The 27,031-nt window shown below is 38.4% G+C and overlaps 1 protein-coding gene across 5 annotated transcripts; it reads right to left on the bottom strand.

Annotated features, from left to right (window-relative positions):
* Positions 1-27,031, bottom strand: LOC143216481 (uncharacterized). Of its 5 annotated transcripts, none has more exons than XM_076439569.1 (6): positions 24,596-27,031; positions 18,063-18,229; positions 13,810-14,027; positions 12,399-12,473; positions 10,884-11,115; positions 1-3,155 (listed from the first exon to the last, which is right to left on the bottom strand). In XM_076439569.1, the coding sequence occupies exons 2-6, from the start codon at positions 18,223-18,225 to the stop codon at positions 3,040-3,042; spliced, it is 804 nt and encodes a 267-aa protein (XP_076295684.1). In that variant the 5' UTR covers positions 18,226-18,229; positions 24,596-27,031; the 3' UTR covers positions 1-3,039. The 5 variants fall into 5 exon arrangements, with proteins under 5 accessions (XP_076295684.1, XP_076295686.1, XP_076295687.1 ...); XM_076439571.1 differs by having other exon boundaries at positions 24,612-27,031; XM_076439572.1 differs by lacking the exon at positions 24,596-27,031 and adding an exon at positions 24,390-24,583.

Here is a 27,031-nt window from a genome sequence, read left to right as displayed (position 1 = left end):
TAGATTAGTTTCGACGAAATCGCAGACGAAACGAGGTTTGTTAATTCAACTCTTAACGATATCAAGTTTCGGAAATGTTGCGTTAAATCCGCTGTAAATAAATTACTTTCGTTCATCGACTCGCAAATCATAGGAATTTCGTCTAAGACGCAAAGTCGAGGAACTGTGATCGGATTGTGCATTTTTATATACATTATTCTCGGATAGTATAGCGATAAACTTATGCACGTTATTCATTACTAGACTACGGATCTCTATGCAAAATAAAACTTCGTTCCATCCCTTAACGACTTTGTCACATTAAATGCAACATTGGAACATGTTCTTCTTCTTGAATCTTTTTAATCCTTTCTCGTTTTATATTTCTCACGCGACCAATTTCCAAATGCAAAATAAAACTTCGTTCCATCCCTTAACGACTTTGTCACATTAAATGCAACATTGGAACATGTTCTTCTTCTTGAATCTTTTTAATCCTTTCTCGTTTTATATTTCTCACGCGACCAATTTCCAAATGCAAAATAAAACTTCGTTCCATCCCTCAACGACTTTGTCACATTAAAAACGACATTAGAACATATTCTTCTTCTTGAATCTTTTTAATCCTTTCTCGTTTTATATTTCTCGCGCGACCAATATCTTCATAAACGCATAAAGATCCGGAGTCTATTCGTCAGCTTTTACGAAACGAAGAGCTTCGCACTTCGAAGCATCTGAATGAAAAGTTTCCGCATAGAAAAGCGTCGGTCAAGAATATTTACATACCACGGCAGTATATAAATTTGTTTATTTACAGAATGTTCGCGCTAAACACCAGAAGTCGATGAACGTTCGCAATTGAAGTTGCTGGATGGCGGCCATTTTCGTACCGCCACGATCAACTGGATCTACAATGCGTGTGCAGAAAAAGCGGCAACCAGTGTATAAAACGATACGTGATCTACGCAAGATGTTGTTTATACAAATAGAGATTCAATGAATTAATTCGTTAAACAATAATCGTCACTAATTTTGTGCTTCGATAAATAGTCCCGTTCGACAAAAATGTTCGACACCCGTGGCAAAGTTATCCTCTTTCACGTAGATGTATTGACCATGCTCACAGTGCTCCAGCGATTTTTTATCGTGTCGAACAAATTCGCCTAACAATACAAATAACTTACAAATTCGCAATCCATAAATGTTCACCTCCGTTTCAACAACGCGTCAAGCGTGTTAACAAATCATCCACCACACTCGAGCCTCGTGTTTCCTTCCAAAGAAACTAGAAAAATTTGCTAGGAAATGGCAGGTCCACGCTGGACCGATCACATCTCGCAGGAAGTTCATTCGAAATGGACTGTGACGCGGTATGTGCAAAATTGAGGGTGATTTAACATTTTTGGTGGAAAATTAAACATTTCTTCCTAGCTAGAATATTTCCATTTTCAATGATTTTTGAAAGTTCGTGGTTACGAAATTGATATAATGACCAGACTGCGGATTTTATGCATTTACAACCAATATTGGTACTTACAATTTAAAGCAGTGGATATATTTGAAAAATTTAAGAACATCAACGTATTAGTTTCAGTTCAATAAAATAATTAAAACAAGAAAGAAATTTTTATGTAACCTCTGTGTCTTGGAATCTACGTAGAATTTATTTTGCATAAAGCTCCGCAGTCTAATAATGACTCGTGCGAGACTTAAATATTTAATAATAGATTAAATACCAACATATCTAATATTGTAAGCATTATTTTAAATAATGGTACAGCAATTTACAGTTAGGAACGAAACTGATCACACACATTATGAATCTACCACAAGACTTGAATTTGTCTGTAAGGCTATAAGAATTAGTTTAGCAAATGACGTCTAAAAAATATGGATTTGTGAAAAACAATAGTAAAAATGGATTTTTACGACTTTTTTAGTTGGGCCAATGACGAAAATTTAAAAGATGTGTTTGGTCAACTTGTATAAATTGTATACGCTCCGAAAATTTCATTGAAATTGGTTAATTGGTTTACGAGTTATATAAACGATCAAAAGTGGTGAAAGGCCGAAAATCTTGAAAAATTGCCATTTTTACCACTTTTGATCGTTTATAACTCGTAAACCAATTAACCAATTCCAATGAAATTTTCGGAGCGTATATAATTTATACAAGTTGACCAAACACATCTTTTAAATTTACAAAAATCCATTTTTACTATCGTTTTTCACAATTCCGACCAAATGCATTTTTTCAGCATATTTTTTAGACGTCATTTACTAAACTAATGCTTCTAGCCTTACAGAGAAATTCAAGTCGCTTGGTCCATTCATAAAAAAGGTATTCTAATTTAGAGTGTGCGCGATCAGTTTTGCTGCTGACTGTATAGTGGCGCTTTGGAGTCACCACACCGAGCAATTTCAAACGCAAGCCTCTGAATTCCACAATTTTTATACTCTATGTTCGACACAGTGGTCAAAAATTGCAATTTAGCAAAATTATGACTTAAACTGGCCCTAATCGTCCACGCGCTACGTCATAGCCCATTTCCAGCAAAGTCCCACAACGCCAATTGAATTGACAGCTGGAGCAACGTTGGACGTGAGAGTTTTATTGTTCTGCCATGAGATGCTGCTCTCCTGTAAAATGTGCACTTTCTATCATCTCCAACGTAGCTCCAGCCACCAATTCCATTGTGGAGAATGATCGATTGGGGGTGGAACGGCGGTAAGTAGGTTTCGAAGGAACACAGAGGATTATTTCTCGGTAGAGTTGAATATTCTGGTCGCACTGTGCCAACCTGTTCGTCAAAGTCCTCTCTGTTGTATCCCCGATGGCAGCAGACGGATCTGTTCCTCTCGAGACTGGCAGGCTCGAGAAATCGATTCGACGGAGCTGTATATCGCGCGGGCTCGTCGAGGAGCGTTCGAGTGTCCTCTTGGTGTGCGGACACGTTCCTCAGAAACTGGTCGCTCCGACAAAGCACGAGCCCCTTTGTTCCGAACGCGAGAAACCATGATCATCGTCAGCCCGGCCGCAGACCGGAATCGTCGAGGTTGTTACTCGTTCGACACCAGCTGCACACTGTCGTCCGCCGATCGGTGCAGTCGACGCACGTCCGACAACGAGCGCATCGGCGTCGGGTGCAGCAGAGAAAACGTGTGCGAGTGACGATCTGAAAAATTACAATCAGGACGGAACGTCCTCGTCAGCGACGTTCTGCACACGCCGAGGACAATGCTACCCTCCAACCCCCTACATCTTCCATTCTTCTACCCTTAACCCCTTGCGCTGCGGCCCCACTCTCTTACGGATACGTTAGCTCGAATTTGTCGTTCATCGTTTTTTAGAAGAAGAACCAAGTTTCTATCCATTGTTAATTTTATTGCAATTTATAGGCAGCTAACCCCTTGCCGTATTTTAACGAATCTGAATCGCGATGAAGATTTTAACAAAGTCCGACGAGTATGAACGTCATGCTTTTCGTTTTAGGTGAAATAAAAATTGATTCGTTTGTAATCAGCATTTTAAAGCAGTGGACATGTTGAAAATATTTAAGGACATCAGTGTATCAGATTGTAAAGAAAGAGAAATGCAGGATTTTTGTTCCTTTGTTTTAATTGCAATTTTATAACAATTTACCTTAATTTAATGAGCTATATGTCGCTTTAAAGCTTGTGGTACGCTCTATTTAATTATGCTTTTGGTATTTAGTTTTATTCAAATTGTTTGGCTTTTATTTCTGGATGTCAAAACGCGATTTTCGCATTATTTTTTTCTACGAGTTCAAACTAGGCCAAAGTGCCGCTCAGGCGGGTCGGAATATCAACGAAGTATGGGGCGAAAGAAGTGTCAACGAATGCACAGCTTTATATTTTTAAATAATATTAAATTCTCTGTAAAATATATTAATTTTCATATTATTCCCCTCAATAATATTAAAATCAATTCTCATAATAATTTAATGTTACTATTAAACAATATTAAATTTTCTACAAAATTAATTTTCATATTATTCCCCTCAATAGCATTAAAATCAATTCTCAGAATAATTTAATGTTACTATTAAACAATACTAAATTATCTATAAAATTAATTTTCATATTATTCCCCTCAATAATATTAAAATCAATTCTCATAATAATTTAATGTTACTATTAAACAACATTAAATTTTCTATAAAATTAATTTTAATATTATTTCCCTCAATAATATTAAAATCAATTCTCATAATAATTTAATGTTACTATTAAACAATATTAAATTTTCTATAAAATTAATTTTCATATTCTTCTTGATTTTATGAAAACAATTTTACATTTTTTATTTTGCATAAAGATCCGCAGTCTAGTAATCAATGTTTAAGCGTTAAAAAGCGTTTGGCAATCAAATTTAGTGAATAAAATATTTCCGAAAGCATTCAATTTTCTTTTCCCTTCTATGTTTTTGGGGATAATAGTCCATAAGTATTAGAACATCCTTTGAAAATGAATACATTTTTTCCAGATGTTAGAAGGACTATTTTACTACGTAACATCTAACAGAAAAATGACGCTGAATTTATTGGATCTGATGAAACGAATTATTTCAAATTTTCTAATTTAAAATTTGTTGAGATGATTGAATAAATGTGGCTCCATTCCGAGCAGTGCTTCTACCGAGACACCCTGTATACGAGACCGATATATGACATCATTATCTGGGTGGTCGATAAAGTGCCTCTACTTTTTAGAAATCAATTGTTCCGCAAGATAAGGGATATAGGTATAGTTATCGATTCTCCGTTTAGCGGCGTGAAATTGTAGTATTGCGTGTTGCACCGATACACAGGCTGCATACCTGCAGTCTTTCATTGTTACAGACGCCATTCGCAATAAGATAGGCTCTCGCTAATCAGACAATGAAAACTTCAATGATAAACGATCTATATCTATAAAAACGGTCTCAACTAATTGTAAATGTCCATAAATCGTTTTTTAGAAATTCGATTACCGCGCCATCGTAATCTTATCTACAGAAAGATATTGCGTAAGTTGTATCGATCAGAGATGATTCATGGGAGTTTTTAATTTTTGTAAACTTGAAAAAGTGGGGGATATTTTTTTCATCCTTCCTTTCAATGAAATTCATGTGGTATCTCGGGTGAGTTGATTAATCAATTTATCATAATAATGTTGATAATCAAATTATGTTATTATATGAATATGATTATATAAATTTCATTGTTATTCTGAATATTCAGTCATAATCAAGAAAATACATAAATAAATTGACAAAAATTACAGGAAAAATCTCTAACAAAAATTAATAGTATACTACTGGTGGTGGACTGAGCTGGATTTGAAATAAAACCGGTTTTTGACACCGGTTCGTTCCAAATCGCTTTGCACCGTGATAGTATCGACCAAGAACTATCAAATTACGAAAAAGAACTTTCGAAAATTGATGAATTGGGCTGGTTTTGATACAAAACGACTCATATAATATATAATGTATAAAGATCCGCAGTCCAATGATAACCATACCCGCTGACAAGTAATTATTTCAATTCCCCGTGGTCTAATTGTAAGTTGACAGCGGCGCGTTTCATCAAAAGTCAACCGCCATTAGTGAATATTTCAAGCAGACAACGTATCAAGTATGTACGAGCTAATTTCACTCTCGAAACACCACTTAATTTCCTCGGTTGTTGGAACGCGACGCACACGTGCACTGCTTACTATGCCGCACGTATAGCAAACAGAAAGCAAGATTGTATTCCCCACGTGCTCACGTGAGCCCCGCGAGAGCGATATAAAATGCCGCGCAATGCGACATGCCGACATCGATTACATCTCTCGCACGAATAATCAACCTCGAAGACAAATTGAAAGGAGAACGCGAAGACGCGTATCAGGAAACATGACGTTAACACAATTGACAGAACTCATCAAACTTGTTCCTCTCGCTTTCCTGTTTCGCTCGAAATGAACGGAATTAATGAAACATACTCCGAGGCATTTGTTCGATCCATTAACAGAACCATTTCTGCCACGCGTATGTGGGCAATTAGCGGCGAAGAAAAATGATTTAGTGCGTTGGCGGAAAGACCGAGATGTGTGCCCATAATTATGAAAGTGCATCACACATGACTAGACTGCGGATCTTTATGCAATTATGGCTTTGGAAGATTTTAAAAAAATGCTAGGATATAAAAAATACCACAGAATTTATTACGATTTTCATTTATTTCAGATCTATGAAGTCTAACACCACGGAAAAAGAAGATTTTATTTGATTCGAGCTTCTCTTAAAATTCGTCTACAAAAATTGCAAATTGCATAAACATCCGCAGTCTGCACATCACATATTGTGAAAAATAGCGCTTGTTATTTCAACATTATATGAAATTCAATTAGTGTTGATATCCTTTTCCTTTAAATGTATCTTGAAACAAGAAATGTATGACTTGCTTTCAAAAAAATGGACACATCTAATTTCGAAACTGCAAAAAATGCTCGAGTATGAAATTTGACAGAATTTAATACGATTTTTATTCATTCCCGTCCTGCGAAGGTTACTACCTCCGAAAATAAGATTGTATTTGATACCACTTTCTTGAAATTCATCTAAAAAGATTGCATAAACATTCGCAGTCTACAAATTACATTCGAGGAAGTTCGAGTAATGAATTCAATGAAACACACGTTCTAAAACATTGACCAACAAATGAATTTACATTCGTGCACTGGCGACAGACACGCTAGCCCAAACTGAACCAAAATGGCGTTCCCTGGAGAACGAACAAATGCGTCGTCGCACTGAATGAAAACTACAGGGGGATAATAAATAGACAGCGGATTTTTATGCAAAATAGAACATTTCTTTCTGAATACGTTGAATAGGTTGAAAATAATATAGCAGTGTTTTTAAACTCTTTTAATGCTTTCACTGTTTCCAATTACACCCACTCATTCTTGTCATAAACGCATAGAATCCGCTATCTAATAATAAATTAACGAGACAGGTAATTACATCGTTCTCTCAATGGACAGGTTAATCGGTAACGCGTCGATAGGTGTCCGATGGGATTAAAATGGCAGTCACCGGAGGATCAACGAACGCGCGTTTTCCGGAAGTATCGAATTTCGGGAAACGAGAGGTTAATATCGATTCTATCGTCGAACCACGAGCTGAACGAGGTGATCGAATGCAACTAAAAGTGGAGGATAAAGTCAAGGCACGCCCATCGGCAACGGTCGGCCCATTAATTTATGCAGAGTTAAAAATACGGGGGCAAATCGATCGGTCGTGCCTATAAGCACGGCATCAAGGTCGGCAATAAGTGTCCCGGACGAATATATGAATTCGTTAATGTGCCGAAGTGTGTCTGTGTCACGAGTCGATTTCCATGCTCCGTTTTCGCGAAGCCGGTCACGTTTCCCGCGCGGAATTTTCGCGGTCGAGTGTTCGAAACTCGCGCGCCAGCCGCTATTCAACGAGCCCAGGCCGATTTGTATGGAAATGGGGCTCGCGATTAAGCCTATTTGCGAGATCGTTCGTGACACGCGGATCACAGAGACTACCATGCCCTCCTCGAACAATACACGCGATTATTTGTATGCAATTGGTGCTGGCGATAATTGTTCCACGGCCGTGCATACGCGAACTGTCCCGCCAACCCGAAGAGTTATCACTGCCGAACAGCTCGAATTTTTGTTTAAATTTCATTGTCCCCGAGTGTCAACTACGTACAATATTCTGTTGTAGCGATTTTAAAAAATTCTGTCGTATCGAGAAATTACAGCAATGTGCAGATTTTGTTCAAATTTTCAGAACATGTTCTGTCTAAAGTATTGTAGAATGTACCGTATGATTTTTGTCGATGTTTCAATTATTCTTTAGGAGACAATGATGAATGAATTTCGTACGCAACTCGTCGAGCAGGCTGTCTGATCATTACTTACCGTATCTACTTACTGCACGCGTGAGTACGCGTTACGTGGATTTTCCAAAGCAAAGCTTTGTATAGGAAAATTTGGCTCCACATTTTTGATTCGTAGACAGCGGATCTTTATGCAAAATAAAAATTTTCTACCCGATTTCCAACAAACTATAGTGAAATTTATTTTCAGAAGAATATAACAGTATTTTTAAATTCTTCTAATGCTTTTACTGTTTTATATTACACCTACTGATCTTTGTCATAAATGCATGAAATCCGCTGTCTATTATTGTTTATGTTCGTGACTCAGTTTGTTAATTCTGGTGTGTGATGTAACAATGGTGATCGAATGATGTAAAAGAGGGTATGAGAGAAATGTAGACGAAAGAAAATATTTACATCAGACGAGAAATGAATTGAAAAGTCCCAATTATTAACTTAATCATTACAAAGTTGTAAAGAATTGACGATTGAGACAATTCCGTAGGTCAAGTCTCGAGAACTGTACGGTGGAAAGAAAGTTTACCTACTTGCAGCGTAACAATATTATCAATAAACGATTTTATTAAATAATCATTAACATTTTATTAACACTATAATGTGTCGAGATAATAAAATCTTATATTTACCTCATACGCTTTTCCAAATAACAGTTCACTACTACTCTTCTTCGATAAACTCGAATGAAAAATTGATTTGAAATCAAGATGCATTCATCTATAACTAGTAGTACAAATATTCCATATTAAATTCGTTCGTAAATGTGATTAAAATTGAGAATCTTCGTTTTCGCGTTCGGTGTGATCATTGTGTGATGAATATTTCAATTACTTTAACCCTGCTACGGTCTTCTGTGACCTAATCGTGCTATGGTTTCCTTCGAAACGTCACTAAACTTTAAAAAACTATAAAAACACCACTAATATACATAAACTGCGGGTGATTATGCAAATAAAGAATTTGTCCCGTTTCAAGATAATCGTACAATAACAATAAACATTGTAATTACATAACAACAAAGAAGGAAATAAATAATCGCTCACCGAGTACGTCTAACAGTACTTTTACACGGTTTCCGCAAGATATCGAGATGCTACATATTTTATCGCCCTCATTTGAATTGCACGAAGTCCAATGTTCAACATTCCGCAATAATTGCGGAAAGAATAGCTATGTATTTTACAATTGTAATAGGCACTACTAATACGTGTGTTTCCTATTTCTCAGCAATATGCAGAAGCGCACAGTGCTAACCTGCTGATCGTGGCAGGGTTAATCTGCAACAATTCTGCGAGACCAGACCCGTGAACGCTATAGCAAGAGTACACAGCATCGGACGGAGTGAAACAATCGATTACTAACAAACTAATTTTGATTAGAGCGCCAGAGCGTGAGGGACAGGCACTAAGAGAGCTCGCCTAGTAGCATGACGCAGCGTTTCCCAAACTGTCATCCCGAAAACATAATACCAGTTTTCGAAGAATATAAACTAAACCTCTCTAGCAACGTAATTGTTCGGCTAAAAAAAATAAAAAATCTAACAACATATTCAACAAACCAGTCGAAAATCAACTTACATAATTGTTCAGCTAAAAAGTTAAACATCTAGTAGCATCAATACTCGGTCAAAAAGCTAAAAATGTAGTTAACACTAAACCTACCGGTCGGATAACCGGTCTTACATTTTTAATTTTATAATTATTGAAATTATGACGTTGCTTACATGGAAAATGATTCGATCAATTTCTTTATCCAAGCGCATATTGCAATAAAAATTGCACGAAATCTAAATAAATAGAGCCTTGTCATTTTTATCAGCTAAAACATCATATAAAAAAAACATTTAATCGCTTTCAGTGCTCGGTAGTTTTAGTGTTAACAACCACCGCAGAGTTGAAAGAACTGTTCAAGATCTTTTAACAAAATGAAACTGTGTTATATGAAATTGTAATCTGCACAATCCCTTTAAAAATGAAAGTTCACAGATGCTTTAGGCACGGGATTATGAAGTATGATTGAATTATGAACTATGATTGTCGAATTAATATACTTGAAATTATCAAATAAATTCTCAGATCTCCAAACATGTAAGTTTTTGATGAATTTAACCAGGTGATCTTTCGATTTTGAATGCTTGTGAAAACATTATAAAGACTGACGAGCAGACAGCGGATTTTTATGGAAGATAAAAGTTGCTTCTATCAATTGCAATTCGCATGGTTTTGAATAAATGCGCAAAATCCGCAGGCTATTTACGAAGTACAGTGAACCATGAACAGTGAAATAACTTTGTTAATATTGTACTATACGATTAGAACTCTTTTCGGAAAGCTAGAGAATTAGTTTACTACAGGATGTGAGAAAAAATTTTTTCAAAAGATGCAATTGTTCGGAATTGTAGAAAAACTACTGAAAGTGTATTTTACGACTTCTTTATGTGGGCCTATATTGAAGATTCAAAAAATACGTTTTGCCGATCTGTGTCAATTAGATGCATTGTGAAAGTTTCATCGAAATCGGTTGATGTAAACTGCAACTTTTAGTATATTTTCTACAATTCCGAAGAATTGCAATCTTCGAAACAATTTCTTTTCACATCCTGTAGTAAACTAATTGCTCCAGCTTCCCAAAAAAACGTTCAAATCGTATAGTACAATATTAAAAAAGTTATCGTCTTCTTTAAAGCGTCCAAATATTAATTCGGGTCACTGTATCAGAGGACAAACGAGATTGCTGTAACAAGAATTCACGTGAACTGTAACATGATCAAGTGAGACAATTGTTAGAGGAAACTTTTCGTAGAATGTTGACGAGGGAATGTTTGGGAAACGCTGGAATAACGCATGGTAACGAAAGCACGCGAACGATGCCTATCTACGAAGGATCTACAAGCCGTTCGACAGCGGGCGGCGAAAAAGCGTCGACCAGGAAATGAACTAAAGGCAATTTGTGTGTGTTTCTAGTCGTTTCGACTCGCACCTCTGATATCCGTGGAGGGTTCGCTTCGAGAGATCTCGTGCTCGTTGCTCCGGTACGGGGGCGTCTTCAAGGGACTTTTGCAATGTCCCAACCCTTCGCTCCTCCCGTTCGTCGTTGGAGTCTGATGTGGAAAGTGGAAGGTCGTCGTGTGAGGCCACGATGCCGGAGGCGGACTGCGAACCAGGTGCTCGTGCACTTGTGCGAGTGTCAGCGGATCGGTATCACCCAATTCCTAAACAAATCAGTTCGACAATTAATTCACCGCACAGTTACCCGATCTGAGTTGTAAGACAGAGTTGGGCATTAATCGATTAATATTTTAATCAAGATTGATTGATTAATGTGTACGATTGAAAAAGGTAATCATTGAAAAATCGGCGATTTATTCAATCGATTGATAAAGTTAATCGTCAATCGTTGATTAAAACAAGAAATCGAAAAATCGGAGACTCATTCAATTGATTGATGAAGTTAGTATGGTTCATCATTTTATTTGGACCAACTCGTGGAAATCTAAAATCGGTTTCGAATGATACGAGTATGCAAAAATTCAGGATTAAAAGAATTGTAAGGATACATTCTTTTCGCTAGTCAAAGTCAACCTTATGTAAATCAATTTTACCCATTAAGAATATTTACAATTACTTAGTTATTTATTTAGATTCAATGGCTGGCTTTTTGGATAAATCGATCACCCAGAAATCGTCTCATTTTCTGGAAATCCAGTTCGAAATGATTTCATAAGATTTTTCGAATACTTTAAATTTGTATTTCCAGAATTAAATTGGACAACAATCGGCACTGAATTCTCCAAAATACAATTTGATTTAATTCCATATTGAAACAATTTTACAAGATTTAGACACGTGTTTTGGTTTTCAATTGTTATACAGTGTTTTGGAAATTTTGACATTTTGAGAATTAAATTCTATATCGATATAATTTCATACTGATACAATTTTGCAAGGACTAGGTAAGTATTGATAACAAAGGCTGAATTTGTTTGCAAAAGAGTGTATTTAGCTGATAAAAATGACAAGGCCCTATTTATTTAGATTTCGTGCAATTTTTATAGCAATGTGTGCTTGAATAAAGAAATTTATCGAATCATATTCCATCTAACCAATGTCATAATTTCAATAACTGTAAGAATAAAAATGTAAGACCGGCAGTGCTAGGTTTAGTGTTAAAAACTACAGAAACCGACGTTTTGTGTAACCTATCGATGTGGTTATTTCACGAATTGGTCGATTGGCTAGATATGAATAAATGATTGCACCTGAACCGTGACATTAGTGGTGCCAGTAAAAATATTCGGGAAGAACGCGATCTATTTTCGAAATATGATCGAAGGAAGAATAATTGAAGCGATGCCCTTGAAGGACCTAAGCTAAGATAGCTTTCGTCACGGTACCATCGGTACATTCATACCCGCCATTAATAATGCATCGTAGATCCCAATCGATCTCCCGTTCACGCTCCTACAGGCATCAATGGGAATGGAAAACCACTCACCTGAGACATCAGAATGGCGTCGTCGGACTCGGACTCCTCTATGGACTCCACGAGGCTCTCGCGACTCGCCAACACCTGGAAATGTCGATTTATTTCAAGATTAGATTCCAGATTATGCTCAGACTATGAATTTAATGCATTTCTAATTAAACTGAATTTTATGGATTTATGACTGCTCCGCGGATCTTCATGCAAAATGTTCCGCATCAACTGTGGGAACTGCTGGGAGTTACATAAATGTCATCCCTTAATAGGTTTTTTACACCGATGGTCTGTTTATGGCAAAAAAGGTAAAAAGGTAGGAAGATTGACAAAAATATATTGGCATTTTTACATCGAGGACAACATAAAAATATTGTTGGAATTTTCTAATGTTTTACTGTTGAAAAATCCGTGGACTATTTATGAGAAAAAAGGTAAAATGATAAGTTGAATAACAAAAATATATCGGCATTTTTACATCGAGGACAACATAAAAATATTGTTGGAATTTTCTAATGTTTTACTGTTTAAAAATCCGTGGTCCATTTATGACAAAAATCTGTTGGCATTTTTTAATTATTAAGATGACGAGAGAAGGGAAACATTTCTAATTATTATGCACGAAGATCCCCAGGCTAATTATAACAGAGTTCCTTGAATCCTTGAAGTGTCTTGCTGAGGGTTCATCAAATTTTTAACTAGTTTTGCAACGCTGTTTCGACTCGCTAATTAAGGAAACTCTGGTAGCATGTAACTGTAACATTGCAATAAAACAACTCCATAAATCCTTAAATAAAATATTTCAAGTAATTCTGACACTATTGCTAGACTGGTATAAATATAGACGAAGTAATACACTTCATCGAAGTCTTCCCTTAGACACGCTATAAATGCCCAGGATCCATAATCTAGAAATACCTAGTAATAAATAGCAGACTTTAATGTTCCCGTCATACGACTTCTAATCCCATTTACTCCAATGTCCATTAATTCGCATAAATCCAAAGGTATATTACCCTTCCACCCATCCCTGGGCGCTAATAAACACGAAAAAGCGTGTTCTCAATTAATCACGAGGCAAATTAGGACCACGCGACTTCTGTGAACGGATTGCTCGGCCCGGCCGTTCGACTGATTATATTCCACTGGTGGGTTCAGATAATCGAGGTTCTACTGTTTCGTGGATTGAACAAGCAAATATGCTGCAAATAACGTCGTGTTGGGTATCATTCTCTCCAGAAAAATGTGACGAATCTGTTCGTAAGGGTTTCCGTAGAAAAACTATGAGAAACAAAAATGTTTTCTGTCGTATTTCGTACTCGAGGACGAGGCCAACGTTTGCTCGGTCGTTCGACACGTTAGAAACGCGAATAAGAGCTAGGAGATGAGGAGATGGGCGGAGGAGGGGGTGGTGGATATCGATTCGAACCTGTAGAAAAGGATTATCCTGTCGACTGAGCCTAAGTGCCTCCATGTCCTGATCGATGTTCCGTGTTCTGCCAGGCGTCAAGGTTAGAACAGAGTGCGACGGGGATGGCTGACAGGCAACGACGACATCGACGGCTGCCACGCTCAAGGTCGACGGAATTCTCGATACCTGATTGTCATTTTCGCTACCGCTGCGCCGGCAAGCGTTCGTGATGATCGCTGGAACAGATATCATTCGGGAACGGTCAGCGGAATCGGCTGGCAAACGCTACCGGCCTTCCGTGTTTGCCGCATTACAACCCCGATGGATCGAAACGTGGCAGGATGGCTCGCAAGTTCACGGTTTCTCCGATCGAAACTTTAGAACGCGTTCGATCTCCGCTCGGAACTAGGGCTTGCGAACCGTGTCACTTTTTTTCGTCCCGCATTTCTTCGTGTGTAATGAAAATTGCGCGAATAACGACAAGCAAGATGAACGACAGCGGGTGTACAAAGTATTCGTACACCTTTTAAAAACTGATAATCAATTAGAAAGTATTGTTTTACGAAATGATATACAAGAAAGATTTTGCAAAAGTTATGATTTACAAGGTTACATGCAAAAATAAAACGGGCGTTTTTAAAACTATTTATTTGGGCACTTAATGAAAATTTAAAATATATGTTTTGTAGATCTATGTTAGTTGTACACATGCTGAAAATTTCATCGGAATCGGTCGACGCAGGAAGAAACGACACGCATCGGAAGATGTACGATTCTGTGGATTTTAAGTAGAATCTGATAAAAAGTCGTGTAAAACTACGATTTTCACAATTTTTAACCGTTTGTAGCTCAAGTGTATGTTAATCGATTTCGATGAAATTTTCAGCATGTGTACAAATAACATAGATCTACGAAACATATATATTTTTCCCAAATAAAAAAGTTTTAAAAAATGCTTTTCTTATTTTTGCATGCAACCTTGTAAATGGTAATTTTTGGAAAATCTTTTTTGCATATCATTTTGTAAACCAATGCTTAATAATAATAAAATGCTTAATAAAAAAGTTACTCTGTTTTAAGGGGCGTACGAACACTTTTGTGGGCCACTGTATATAGCTCCTTCTAAACAGTTTTTAGCTTTGCTCAACATCCTCAACTCCGTTAATAATTAAAAAACGAAGCCTCAGCCTTAATTAAAAAAGTGAATTCTTCCGATTCATCTCAGCAATTGGAAAATTGGAAACGTTGAAATCAGACAAATCTGAGTGGGAAGATCGTCGAGTTGCTTCAAGGAGAAGCAATTATTTGAAAAACAATCTACGAAAACGTAAGTGATCATTAGACAGCGCATCTTCATGCAAAATAAAATGTTTATACATCATTTGCATGGAACTCTGAAGACCGACAGTAACGTCTGCGTATTTTCACAGTTTTCTATTATGTTTTTACTGTTTCAAGTCTCACCAACTGATTTTCGTCGTAAATGCATAAAACCCGCAGCCTCGTAATCACGCGAAAATGAAAACGACTTTGCAAATGACGAAATTGTAGAAATATATTGACGAGACTGATGAAAACGCTTGAGGGAAATTTAAAGCAAAACAGGCAGATATTTTGGAGCGAGAGTGAACCGAAATGCAAATAAAATACAAAAAGTGAAAATACCATGCATAAACATGAAAACACACGTGAAAATGAAAATATGAATGGAAGTGTAACAAAACGAAGCTGCAGGAAAAGAGATTAACGTGGATTATTTGGCATTGTTGGGTTTTTGCTTCGCTAAACGAGTTTCCTACATTTATGAAAGTAGCCTGGCAGAAACTTGTTAATTTTCATTTGACGTTCAATCGAATAATAGTACGTTTTCGGAACAGAAATTCCCTATGTAAAATACTTGTTTAGCTTACGAGATAAACCGAACGGTAATTAAAGCGCTGGAAATGATTCACTTTCATCGGAATTATATGGAAAAATACTATTGGTCGACCCAGTTCTCGTAGTATCGCTATATATGTATACCGTGTTGCTCGTTATTTATTATTCGAACTAATTATCCTAATTGGATGATGCACCGGTGACTTGGCCATTTTTCACGCTTCAGCGACGACGCTGGCTTTGGTACGCTTGTGTGCAATTTGCGAACCGTAATGGCAATTTCGGTGAAATCATAAAGAACGATGCGGCAAGCCATTTAAAACGATAACGATAATAAGAAACGCCATTTTCCGGAATCAGAATTCACGGGGATTATTATTTCGAGAGGGAAATCGCTAACGAAGTCAACATGCAATAATTAAAACTGTATTGCTCGATGAAATACAGGGACGCGGATGTCACGGAATTGTTGCAGACTCTTCGAATAATATTTTTCGAAATCTCACTGGACAAGCTTAACCCAACAAAAACATCCTGTAAACAGGAGCCAAGTTCCTATGACCGTAAAAAGTTGTGAGATCAAACAAAATAAGGCCAAGTTCGTTAGCTTAGAAATACCTCTTGCAATACTGAAAAAAGCGTTTGTAAAGATTAGTTAAAAGAACGCTATTTAATTTTTAAAGAGTTACATGGAGGGCTAAATTATTCAAACTTGACCGCTAACTAACACCTTTTATGGCCATTGGTTTAAAAAGTAACGGCCAAGTTTGAATAATTTAGCCCTCCAGGTAATTCTTTAAAAATCAAATAGCGTTCTTTTAAACTAATTTTTACAAACGCTTTTCTCAGTATTGCAAGAGGTATTTCCAAGCTAACGAACTTGGCCATATTTTGTTTGATCTCACAACTTTTTACGACCATAGGAACTTGGCTCCTGTTTACAGGATGTTTTTGTTGGGATTTCATTAATTTTTGTTGAAATTTCATCAATTATCAAGTAGGTGTCAAAGAACAAAAATACTTTTCTAATCTGCAAGACAAAATCCAAATTCAATGTATGGAAGATTAACACGGAAGACGATGCTCGGTGCAGGTTCTTTTGTTTACGTTAGAGCGATTGTTTTTTCATCAGTATTTGTTGCGACTTCGAAGCTAATAAAACGTATACTTATGTATATTATGCTGCTATGTTCTATCCTACGTACCTATTTCGTAATGTTTTTTTTTCAATACAACCCCTTTAAGGTGTAAAATTTCAAACTCTGATAATTATTCCTTTGAGTGTTTGTCATGGTGGACCTATGTACCAAATTTCAAGCTTGTAGGTCAATGGGAAGTATCCAAAAGGTTTTGACGATCTGTCAGTCAGTCAGTCAATGACAAATTTAGCGATTTTTGAGGTGCTATATCTCGGAACCTACTAATGTTGGAAGATTAATGTTCTGTCAATATTGAGACATGATAGCATTTAACAAGTGTACGAAATTACATCTCTCCATCCGCCTCCAGTGCCGAGTTATAAGCCTCTAAAAAACGGCTAAGTTGTTTTGTGTAAAAGTAGATAGTGCGAGAACTTGCCTGGTGCACTACCGTACACCTACATTGTTCAGTATTTAATTATCGCGTAACAACAACGACAAACCGTGAGAAAGAATTGAATTTAAAAACATTTTGACTTTGCAGCTAATTATATCGCGCGCGCGGTAATTATACGCGGGCAAGCAACGTCGCTTTAATTAATCGTTTGATTTTTTATTCCCACGGCATTAAAAATAATCCACCCCACGTTTTATTTATTTCCGCGCTAACAATTCCTTAACATTACTGACCGGATTTCCCTCCACTGAAAAAAAGTTCCTTTTTTTACTTTTTCTCTCTCAGAGGTACTTCTACACCGCCGTCTCTCTTTCTCTCCAACGGGAACGCGCTATAAACATTATTGCACGAGGTTGTACGAGTTGCATGAAACTTTTTTCCTCGGCCTGGGATCTGCGCAGGTCTGTGATTAAAAAAAAATGCTTTTAAAAGAATTGAGGGAAACCGAGTGAAGGACGAGAGCCGCGGAGGAACGGCATGTTAAGAAATTAATTTCGAATGTTTCTACCTGGACCGAAGCTCTCAAATGATTTACTCTCTAAAAAATGATGGTATATTTTCAGCGCGCTGTTTACACGTACGTCTAGATTGTTTCATTATTGATATTTTTATATTTTATTTCTCTAAAGCCTCCGCGCGGTTTTATAGTTAATTTTCTATTTTAACGAGATGAAAGAGATTTATCGGATTTTATATTTGGACTGCGAAGGGTTGACGCGCGAATTGGCGCCAAAATGTTTCGAGGTTTTAGAAATCTGGTAGAGTGCGTAAATTGTCTGCTGGTTTCGGTGACTTACCCGGGGTCTCGACTTTCGGAGCACGTTCCATTTCCTCCTCCTCGTTGATCTTCATTCCTAATGTCAGTTTCTTCGCTTTGAAAAAGTTTGAAAGAAACGCTACACCCTTACGCTTCACCCGATCGTATCGCTGAGCGTTCTCCGATGACACGTGTATCATCATTCGTCTAAACATAGAAAGAGAACGAAGTCTTTCGTCAGTCAGTTTCAGAGTGAAGCCAATCTTCTCTGCAAGCTCTCAATTCGCGACTGATTTTAACGATTCAAATTATTTTGACAGTCATTCGAACTTGTTACTTTTGATTTTCATAAAATTTTTATTTTGTAGGAGGATCGGGAATATTTTTTGAAATTTTACGACCGAGTCTCTTTCCTGTTGTTAAAATCCCATGTGCAACACTGAATTAATTATTTACATTATAATCAATCAAAATCAGAATCAGAACGCTTCGGCCAAACATAGCAAAGACAAAAGTAAAGTTTAACTTAATATTGGAATGCCAATATTCTGTTGGGAAGGAAACAGGTGTGTATGAATACTTTACTCCGTCATGGGTAGCATCGAAATTGTAAAAATACAATCTTTACACTATCAAACTTGGCGGAATACAGTCTTTACACTGTGGAAATATAACGAGCAACTTTTTCATTAAAACATTCCTACGACAGAATTTGTCCTCCACTGTGGACAACGTTCCTCGACGAATCTGAACGAATCAACCCCCAACATTCTACGCCTGAACAAACATTTTCACAGTGCTGAAATACAAGGAACACGATCATTTAAACCTTTCGTTCTCCAAAAAATAAATAAAAATCAACAAAATACATTTTTTGAAAAATGTAATTGATGCCCCACTGTGAACAATGTTCGTCGACCAATCTACACAACAATTTAGCCAGCCGAACCTGTTACATCTAAACAAATCAAGAAACACAATCATTTCAACATTCCATTCTCCAAGGAACAAAGAGAAAACACTAAAAAAGCAATTTTTATTTGGTTGAAAAGTTCATTTTAACGTTTCTGAGACCACGTTGATGTCCCACTGTGGACAACGTTCCTCCACGTATCGGAACAAATCAACCCCCAACCTTCTACATCTGAATAAACATTTTTATACTGCATAAATACAAGAAACAGAATTGTTTCGACGTTCCATTCCCGAAGGAACAAATAGAAAACACTGGAAAATCAACAAAATACATTTTCTCAAATGTGAAAAGCAATTTTTATTTGGTTGAAAAATTCATTTTAACGTTTCTGAGACCACGTTGATGTCCCACTGTGGACAACGTTCCTCCACGTATCGGAACAAATCAACCCCCAACCTTCTACATCTGAATAAACATTTCTACACTGCATAAATACAAGAAACAGAATCATTTCGACGTTCCATTCCCGAAGGAACAAATAGAAAACACTGGAAAATCAACAAAATAAATTTTCTCAAAAGTGAAAAGTAATTTTTATTTGGTTGAAAAATTCATTTTAACGTTTCTGAGACCATGTTGATGTCCCACTGTGGACAACGTTCCTCCACGTATCGGAACAAATCAACCCCCAACCTTCTACATCTGAACAAACATTTTTATACTGCATAAATACAAGAAACAGAATTGTTTCGACATTCCCTTCCCGAAGGAACAAATAGAAAACACTGGAAAATCAACAAAATACATTTTCTCAAATGTGAAAAGCAATTTTTATTTGGTTGAAAAATTCATTTTAACGTTTCTAAGAGCTCGTTGGTGCCCCACTGTGGAAAACGTTCCTCGACGAATCGGAACAAATCAACCCCCAACCTTCTACATCTGAATAAACATTTTTATACTGCATAAATACAAGAAACAGAATTGTTTCGACATTCCCTTCCCGAAGGAACAAATAGAAAACACTGGAAAATCAACAAAATAAATTTTCTCAAATGTGAAAAGCAATTTTTATTTGGTTGAAAAATTCATTTTAACGTTTCTAAGAGCTCGTTGGTGCCCCACTGTGGAAAACGTTCCTCTACGAATCGGAACGAATCAACCCTCCTCCTTCTACGTGTAAACAAACATTTTTACACTGCATAAATACAAAAAACAGAATCATTTCGACATTCCATTCCCGAAGGAACAAATAGAAAACACTGGAAAATCAACAAAATACATTTTCTCAAAAATGGGAAGCAATCTAAACAACGAGTTAGCCAGCCGAACCTGCTATGTACGTGAAAACAAATGAAAACCGGACGAGAAGCCTGAGAAAGCCGTGTGCCGAGTGATCCGACAAAAGTGTCCAGCCATTCCTTTCTCAGGGACCGAATGGTCATTGTCAGAGATAACGAGGAGCGTCTATAGCCGGTGTGTCGCCGGTACTCGGAAGAACACGACGCGTTTCCCGCTCGCGAAACAAATTCCGCAATCGATCGACGAACTGACGAGAAAGAGGTAGAGAGAGAGAGGCTGTCGTCGGCATAGTTTGTTCACGGCGATATTTTACCGCGTTTTGACGTCGAATTCGAGGGATGAATGGATGTCGTGGCCGGCGCTGGTTCGTCACGGAACCGGAAGTCCATCGGAGCGGTGGCAACCCTCGGCGATCGCATTGCCAACTGCAGCTGCAGCGGAAAGGGTGTGCTCTCCTCGCGGGACTTTGCGCAGCTGCGAAAGTGGCAGCGCGGTCTCGAGCGAGCTTGAGCGGGCCGGAGCGGGCACGACGCGATAGAGCGTGCGTGAAACGGCCGAGTAAGAAAGAACGGGGGAAAATAACCGAGAGAGGAGACTGCGGTGAGACCACCGCCAAGTGTTTCGAAAGCACCGGCAGAGTGGACACCCCCGGAAGACACACGCACACATTCAACAGACTTGGACAGCTTCGTGCTTACAGCGTCCCTGAGCTTTAATCAGGGAATTTGAAAGTTGAACGTGTGCACAGCGACTTCTATCAATATTCTCACATTCTTTAACCCCTTGCCGTATCATTTCCTTTGAAATTATAGTGACTAAAACGTCTTCATTCCCAAATACGTCGTAGAAAGAGAATTGATATTATTTTCTGTATGGCTACATTTATCTTAATGCTTAAATATTGATTACGAGATATCTATAGCAAAATTGAGGGTAGATGAAATTCAAAATTATACGATTTCTCCTGTATTAAAATCACCAAAGGAAGCAATAACATTCAATTCAGTTTCTACTTCCAGCAATCATTACAAACGAAGGTTACGAACGAATCAAATTTTATTTCATTTAAAAAGAGAGGCGTAACATTCATATCTTTGGTAGACTTCGAAAATCTTCGTGACGAGTGTGATTCGTCAAAATACGGCCAGGGGTTAATAGATGACGAACTTTCCAGTTCAAAAATTGTTCTCGTCGATTCCGCAAATTTTGCAAAACCAAAATAAATTGCAGAAAATTGGACGTCGTCGGAATCATTGTTAAATTGTGCACATGGATTGACGAAGGACTTGCTGGCTGGAATGAAATAGAGGGAAGAAAATTGTACGTCTTCGAAACAATTATTCAATTGTGCAGACGGACCGACGAAGGACTTGCAAGCTGGAATAAAATAGAATGTAGAATTCATCGAGCGGCAACATCCCGGGGATGGTTTAAATCGTCCCTTGAGGGCTTAGTACGGACACAGAAGAGCGCTGATAGGGTCGCTCTGAAAGGTTCAGCCTGCCGCGAGAATTTCCAAGATGTATAGTGCACTTTCTCCAGGTGCTCATCACCCCTGTGACCTACATTCCTCTCCGCGTTCGAGCTGCCTGATTAAACCGAGCCAGAATATATCATCAAGCGGAGCAGCTCTTCAGCTACTTAACAAGTATCCAACCTCCCCCGACCAATACCGCTACACTCTACAACCAAACACCATCAACCGTGTTTAACCCTTTGACTACGACTAAACTGAACGCAAAGCTGTGCGAGAATGCAGCGGTGCACGCGTATCGTGTCAACAACGTTACGAGAAAATTACGAGAAAACGCTATCCCAGCGTCAACTTATTATATCATCATATTTCTCTGAAGAAATAAACGTCTCTGAGGATACTGGAACTTCCGAGTTTCATGTAGTCTCACTGCGGGATTAGTTTTCTAGTTTAATAGAGAAAGTTGTAGCAACGTTAGCTCACTGTTAGCTGCTCTGAAGAGTCAACAAGGACAGAGACAGCGCTAACATAATGAAAGGGATCAAGACTGTCGCGCGGCAGAAAATTTACTGGCTGCTGTGAAAACACCCTTACTTAGAGCGGCTTAACCTGTTAACCGGCGGAACGAATCAACTCGTCACTGTACCCGATGACCTTTCCGTGACTTCTCACCTTCTTGCGGATTTGGAGAACAAATCTTCTTCGTTGGAATGGCTATTCGTCTTCTGGGACGTTCACAGAGGTGTTTGAAATTTTGCGATCACGTAGGTAGCAGATTAAAGTGGTGGGTATGCGTCTGATTATTGCGGCGCGGCGCCTGTACGACTGTAGGATTTTACTTCGTAAGATCTGCTGTAAAACAATGTTTTATTGCTGATTTAAACAAACGAATCTTCCTCATTAGAATGACCAATCGTCTTCTAATCCCTTACAGTATTTTAACGAGTCAGATTCGTGAAGATTTGAACAAAGTCTAACAAATATAAAGGTTACGCCTTTCTTTTTGAATGAAGTAAAATTTGATAAATGTAGTCATACAAAAAATATACATTTTCTTTTCTCATCTACATTTTCAGGGATAAAAACGTAACTGCAAAGAAAATGGTACGGCAAGGGGTTGAGACCAGAGCTGGGGAAAATAGTATTTTAAATAGTAAATAGTAAATAATCCTATTTGTTTTAAAGTATGTGTACACCTTTGAAAATAAAATATTTTATTTAATGCAGTAATTTTTGAAAATAAAATAATTTATTTGAGGCAGTAATTCTTTTGAAAATAGTATTTTATTTGAAGAATATTGAAAATATTTGTATTTCGTCTTTATTTTCAATTTCAATTTTAAGCATTATTGCTGAAAATAATGGTTCGAATTCAATACATTTATGGGTGTAAATCGTTTCTTAACGATAAGATAGACTGTATGGTTATGTTTATCTCAGAGTATTATAACAATGTAAAAAGTAAAATATTTTATTTCGTGTTTCTGATTGTTAAAATAGAAATATTTTATTTTGGGGATCAAATCGTTGAAATAGAAATATTTTATTTTGAGGTTCAGATTGTTAAAATAGAAATATTTTATTTTCGCGAAAAATTGTATATCTTATTTAAAATATTATTTTCTTTAAGCAAAATAAAATTTCCCTGAAATTTTGCAATCGCGTAGGCAGCAGATGAAAGCGGTGGGTGTACTATAATTGGGGCACCTGTGGGTTACGAAAGTATTCTACGTTGTAAGATCTACATCTGCACAATATTTTTATTGCTGCAACATTATCTATAATATTTAATTTCCGACTGAGCCTTATACATTTCCAAAATTCCGCTCGTATTCTCTCAATCTCAAAAGCCTCGTCTCAGCATATGCCTCGGAAAGAACACATCTTCATAAAGGCTTAAAACAAACAAAAACGTGAAAGGATCAAACAGCCTCTAAAATCCCAGCAAGAACGAGAACCGTCGAAGTGCCGAAGAGCAAGGGTTGCCCATCGTCCAACCTACATTCCCGATGTTCGATCAAACACCCTTTCATTCTGCAACTCCGCAGACAGGCACACAGGTCCGTGCGTAACCCACCCCGCGCCCATTCACGAGGCACCCTCTGCGAACGCCCATAGGCGTTCCCCGCGAGCGTCAACCGGCTTCAACCCCTAAAAACAGTACTATAGAACTCGTCGAGCGACGATTACATTGAAACAAGACCCGACCTAGATTCCAGTATCCAAGATCTTTGACGAAACATCCCCTTTAAACTGACGAATCCACCCTCTGATTCGCCCAGCGTCCTTTTAAAGACGTTTCCCCGAGGCGTAGATAATTCCACCAGCGATGACCGTGCGGAAAATGACGAAATGATGAATCTTAGCAGCGTCGAAGATCTTCCACCAAACATCCCCTTTAAACTTACGAATCCAACCTCTAATTCGCCCAGCGTTCTTTTAAAAACGTTTCCCCTACGCCGTAGACAATTCCACCGACAATGACCGTGCGGAAAATGACGAAATGATGAATCTTAGCAGCGTCGAAGATCTTCCACGAAACATCCCCTTTAAACTTACGAATCCACCCTCTAATTCGCCCAGCGTCCTTTTAAAGACGTTTCCCCGAGGCGTAGACAATTCCACCGGCAATGACCGTGGGAAAAATGATAAAATGATGAATCTTGGGGTTAGGTTACCGACGCGCGCTGCCAGAACCGCGGTTGTTCCGGTGTTTTTCCACGAGAGTATCTCCCGTGCAGCTCCGGCGCCGGCGATCGATCGTCGTCCTCCGCCCACGAGACCAGGGCCGTCCGAGGGCTTGGAAAACCACGTCACCCTCTCAACCACGAGCACACACACACACGCACACACAGATACACAGAAGTACCCCGGGGCTACTTACGTCGAGGTGGACGCACCTGGCTCTCGCACATTTTTCCCAGCTCGTGGTCCACGAACCTCCGCGACGAGGTGAACGAGCACTGGATCGTGTTCCGCGACTACAAAGCTCCTGGAGCCAAGTTAGCTACCCCCGCTGACAGCGGGGTTGGCTAACCGGCCCACCTTCCACGCGGTTGGCTGCAACCACCAGCACTAGCCTAACCGGAGCACGAGTATCGCACAGCGGACACGCGCACATCCGACCGACACCCTCTCTCGCCTTGGTACCGCTCTCGAAGATGATTTCCCACCAACCCTTCTCTCTCTCTCTCTCTCTCGCTCTCGCTCTCTCCTACTATGCGTGTCTCTCTCCTTTCTCTCTGGATAGGTTTCTTTGTTTTTCTTTAGGCACGCTATTGTGTCGACCCTTTTCTCTTTGTCCTCCACCGACACCGCTCCCTATGCTCGCCTGCCTGAATGCCTGCCTGGTTGCTTGCTTCCTTGATTCGACGACGATCCCCTGTTTTCCTCCTTTGTTAGCCGCGTGACGATGTCATCGACAGGTCACGCAAGACCTCTACAGGGAGGTTCAAAGGGGATGGAGATTGATAGAGAGAACGGCGGATGGAAGTGTCGAGACCGAACTCGTGTTAGGGGATGTACACTACCGCTCATAAGTAGGGTTGCCAGAAATGTTTTATCCAAATATAGAAGAAGTAGTGAAAACTGCAATTATGTATACATATAAGAGATAGGCTCAAAGTGTAGGAGTTCAAGTAAAAGAGTTACACAGCACATTTTAAACATTTTTATTCAAAGATTTTTGAAAATTCCTATAGGTGCGTAAAGATCAAGTTCAAATATAGAAGACTCATATCAAATATAGAAGATCTGGCAACCCTACTCATAAGTGTTTCGGCTCTCCTCTTTTCATGTAATTGGTACAGAATTATGTTTACCAAAATACATTGGAATAAAATGAAATACTTATCTAAAATGCAGTTCGATTATGTAGACACCCATTGTGTCGGATTAGTTTTACTACATTTTAGTTTTGTTTTTTTTTTCACATTTTTTCGCGAGTTTTTATATAATTTATGCTCTTACTGAGAGTGCCTAAACACTTATGAGCGGTAGTGCATGAGGGTTTGTTTGTTATTTTGTTACTGTTTTAGGTCCTTCAAGATGCTATTCGTTCAGACTGTAGATCTTTGTGGGAAATAAAAATTGTACACATCTGTTGCAAGATTGTAGGTGTTGTACCCTTTCAAATTGCTCATTTTTGCCTCGAATACACGAAATCCCTAGTTATTATATTTAGTACGATAGTAAGCTACTCTTTTAGAGGGTGATTATTGGTCCTAAAAACTGACGTTGTGTTTCTTTTAAGTGGAATGTTTCCGAGAGGGCTTAGTTATTTTTAATTGTTTAGTTATTTTTAATGGGGTGGGTGCTACTCTTGCAGAGGGTGTTTTTCGTCTTAGGAAATAGAAATTTCGCTAGTTGGTCTGGATCCCTTGTTTTCCCCGTTTCAATTATTGACAGGTCACGCGAGACATCCAGCTACAGGGAGGTTAAAAGAAGATGAAGATTGACAAAGATCTGATTGGATAAAACTGTCAAGATGTGTCCCGATGGTGGGGGTGGTGTTTGTACAGAACGTTTCTGGGGAGGGGGCCAATTATGTTTTTACTAAGATGGAGAACTACCCTTGTACAGGGTGGTTGGTTTTAGGAAATGGAAACTTCGCTGGTTCACTTAACCCGTAATTGCTGTGGCTGATCTGGATCCCTTGTTTTTCTCGTTTCAATTATTGACAGGTCACGCCAAACCTCCAGGTACAGGGTAGTTCAAAGAAGATGAAGGTTAATAAAGAGGCGAGTGATTGGATGAACCTGTCAAGACGTAAACTGATAGTGGTAGACGTTGTTTGTGCAGAACGTTTCTGGGAAGAGCATCAATTATGTTATTACTGAGATGGAGACCTACCCTCGTACACAGGGTGGTTGGTCCCAGTTAAAATTACTAAAATTGATATGACTGGAAATTTACAAATTTCTGACGTTGCGGATTTGTTTTCAGTTCTTATCGTGTCGCGCTCGCAGCACAAGGACACACAGAGTTTCCTCTAATACGAATAATAGAATCGATACAGTGTTCCATCCTTATGGGAAGTCTTTTTGGTGATGAGCCAGTTAAACTGGGTCACGTATATCGTGTGTCAGCCTGTACAAACGTTTTATCCTAGTAGACTGTTGTTGCGTGATAGAAAGATAGGAGCTGGGTCATTTTGAACCCGTAATACGATCCGTTATCAGCGCGTCCGATAGTAGGCAGCCTTTTCTCTACTGACATATCAAAGTGCACTCGTCCGTACTGTTTCATCCAAACAGGAGAAACGTGTTATTGGTTGGAGTTATTTTTTGCATTTTTTATTGCAATTTCAAAAGTTATTTAC

Source organism: Lasioglossum baleicum, chromosome 15 (assembly GCF_051020765.1).
Source record: "Lasioglossum baleicum chromosome 15, iyLasBale1, whole genome shotgun sequence".
Taxonomy (NCBI): Eukaryota; Metazoa; Arthropoda; class Insecta; order Hymenoptera; family Halictidae; genus Lasioglossum; species Lasioglossum baleicum.
The sequence above is the reverse complement of the archived record's forward strand: the minus strand, read 5'-3'. Positions and strand labels throughout refer to the sequence as shown.

What these genes read in the sequence shown, in the direction of transcription:
- LOC143216481 (XM_076439569.1), bottom strand. Translation starts at nt 18,225, where the DNA reads ATGATGATACACGTGTCATCGGAGAACGCTCAGCGATACGATCGGGTG. An exon ending in TCCGAAAGTCGAGACCCCGG is followed by an intron (nt 14,028 to 18,062) that starts GTAAGTCACCGA and finishes TATCTGTTCCAG; the next exon opens with CGATCATCACGAACGCTTGC. An exon ending in AGGATAATCCTTTTCTACAG is followed by an intron (nt 12,474 to 13,809) that starts GTTCGAATCGAT and finishes CGACATTTCCAG; the next exon opens with GTGTTGGCGAGTCGCGAGAG.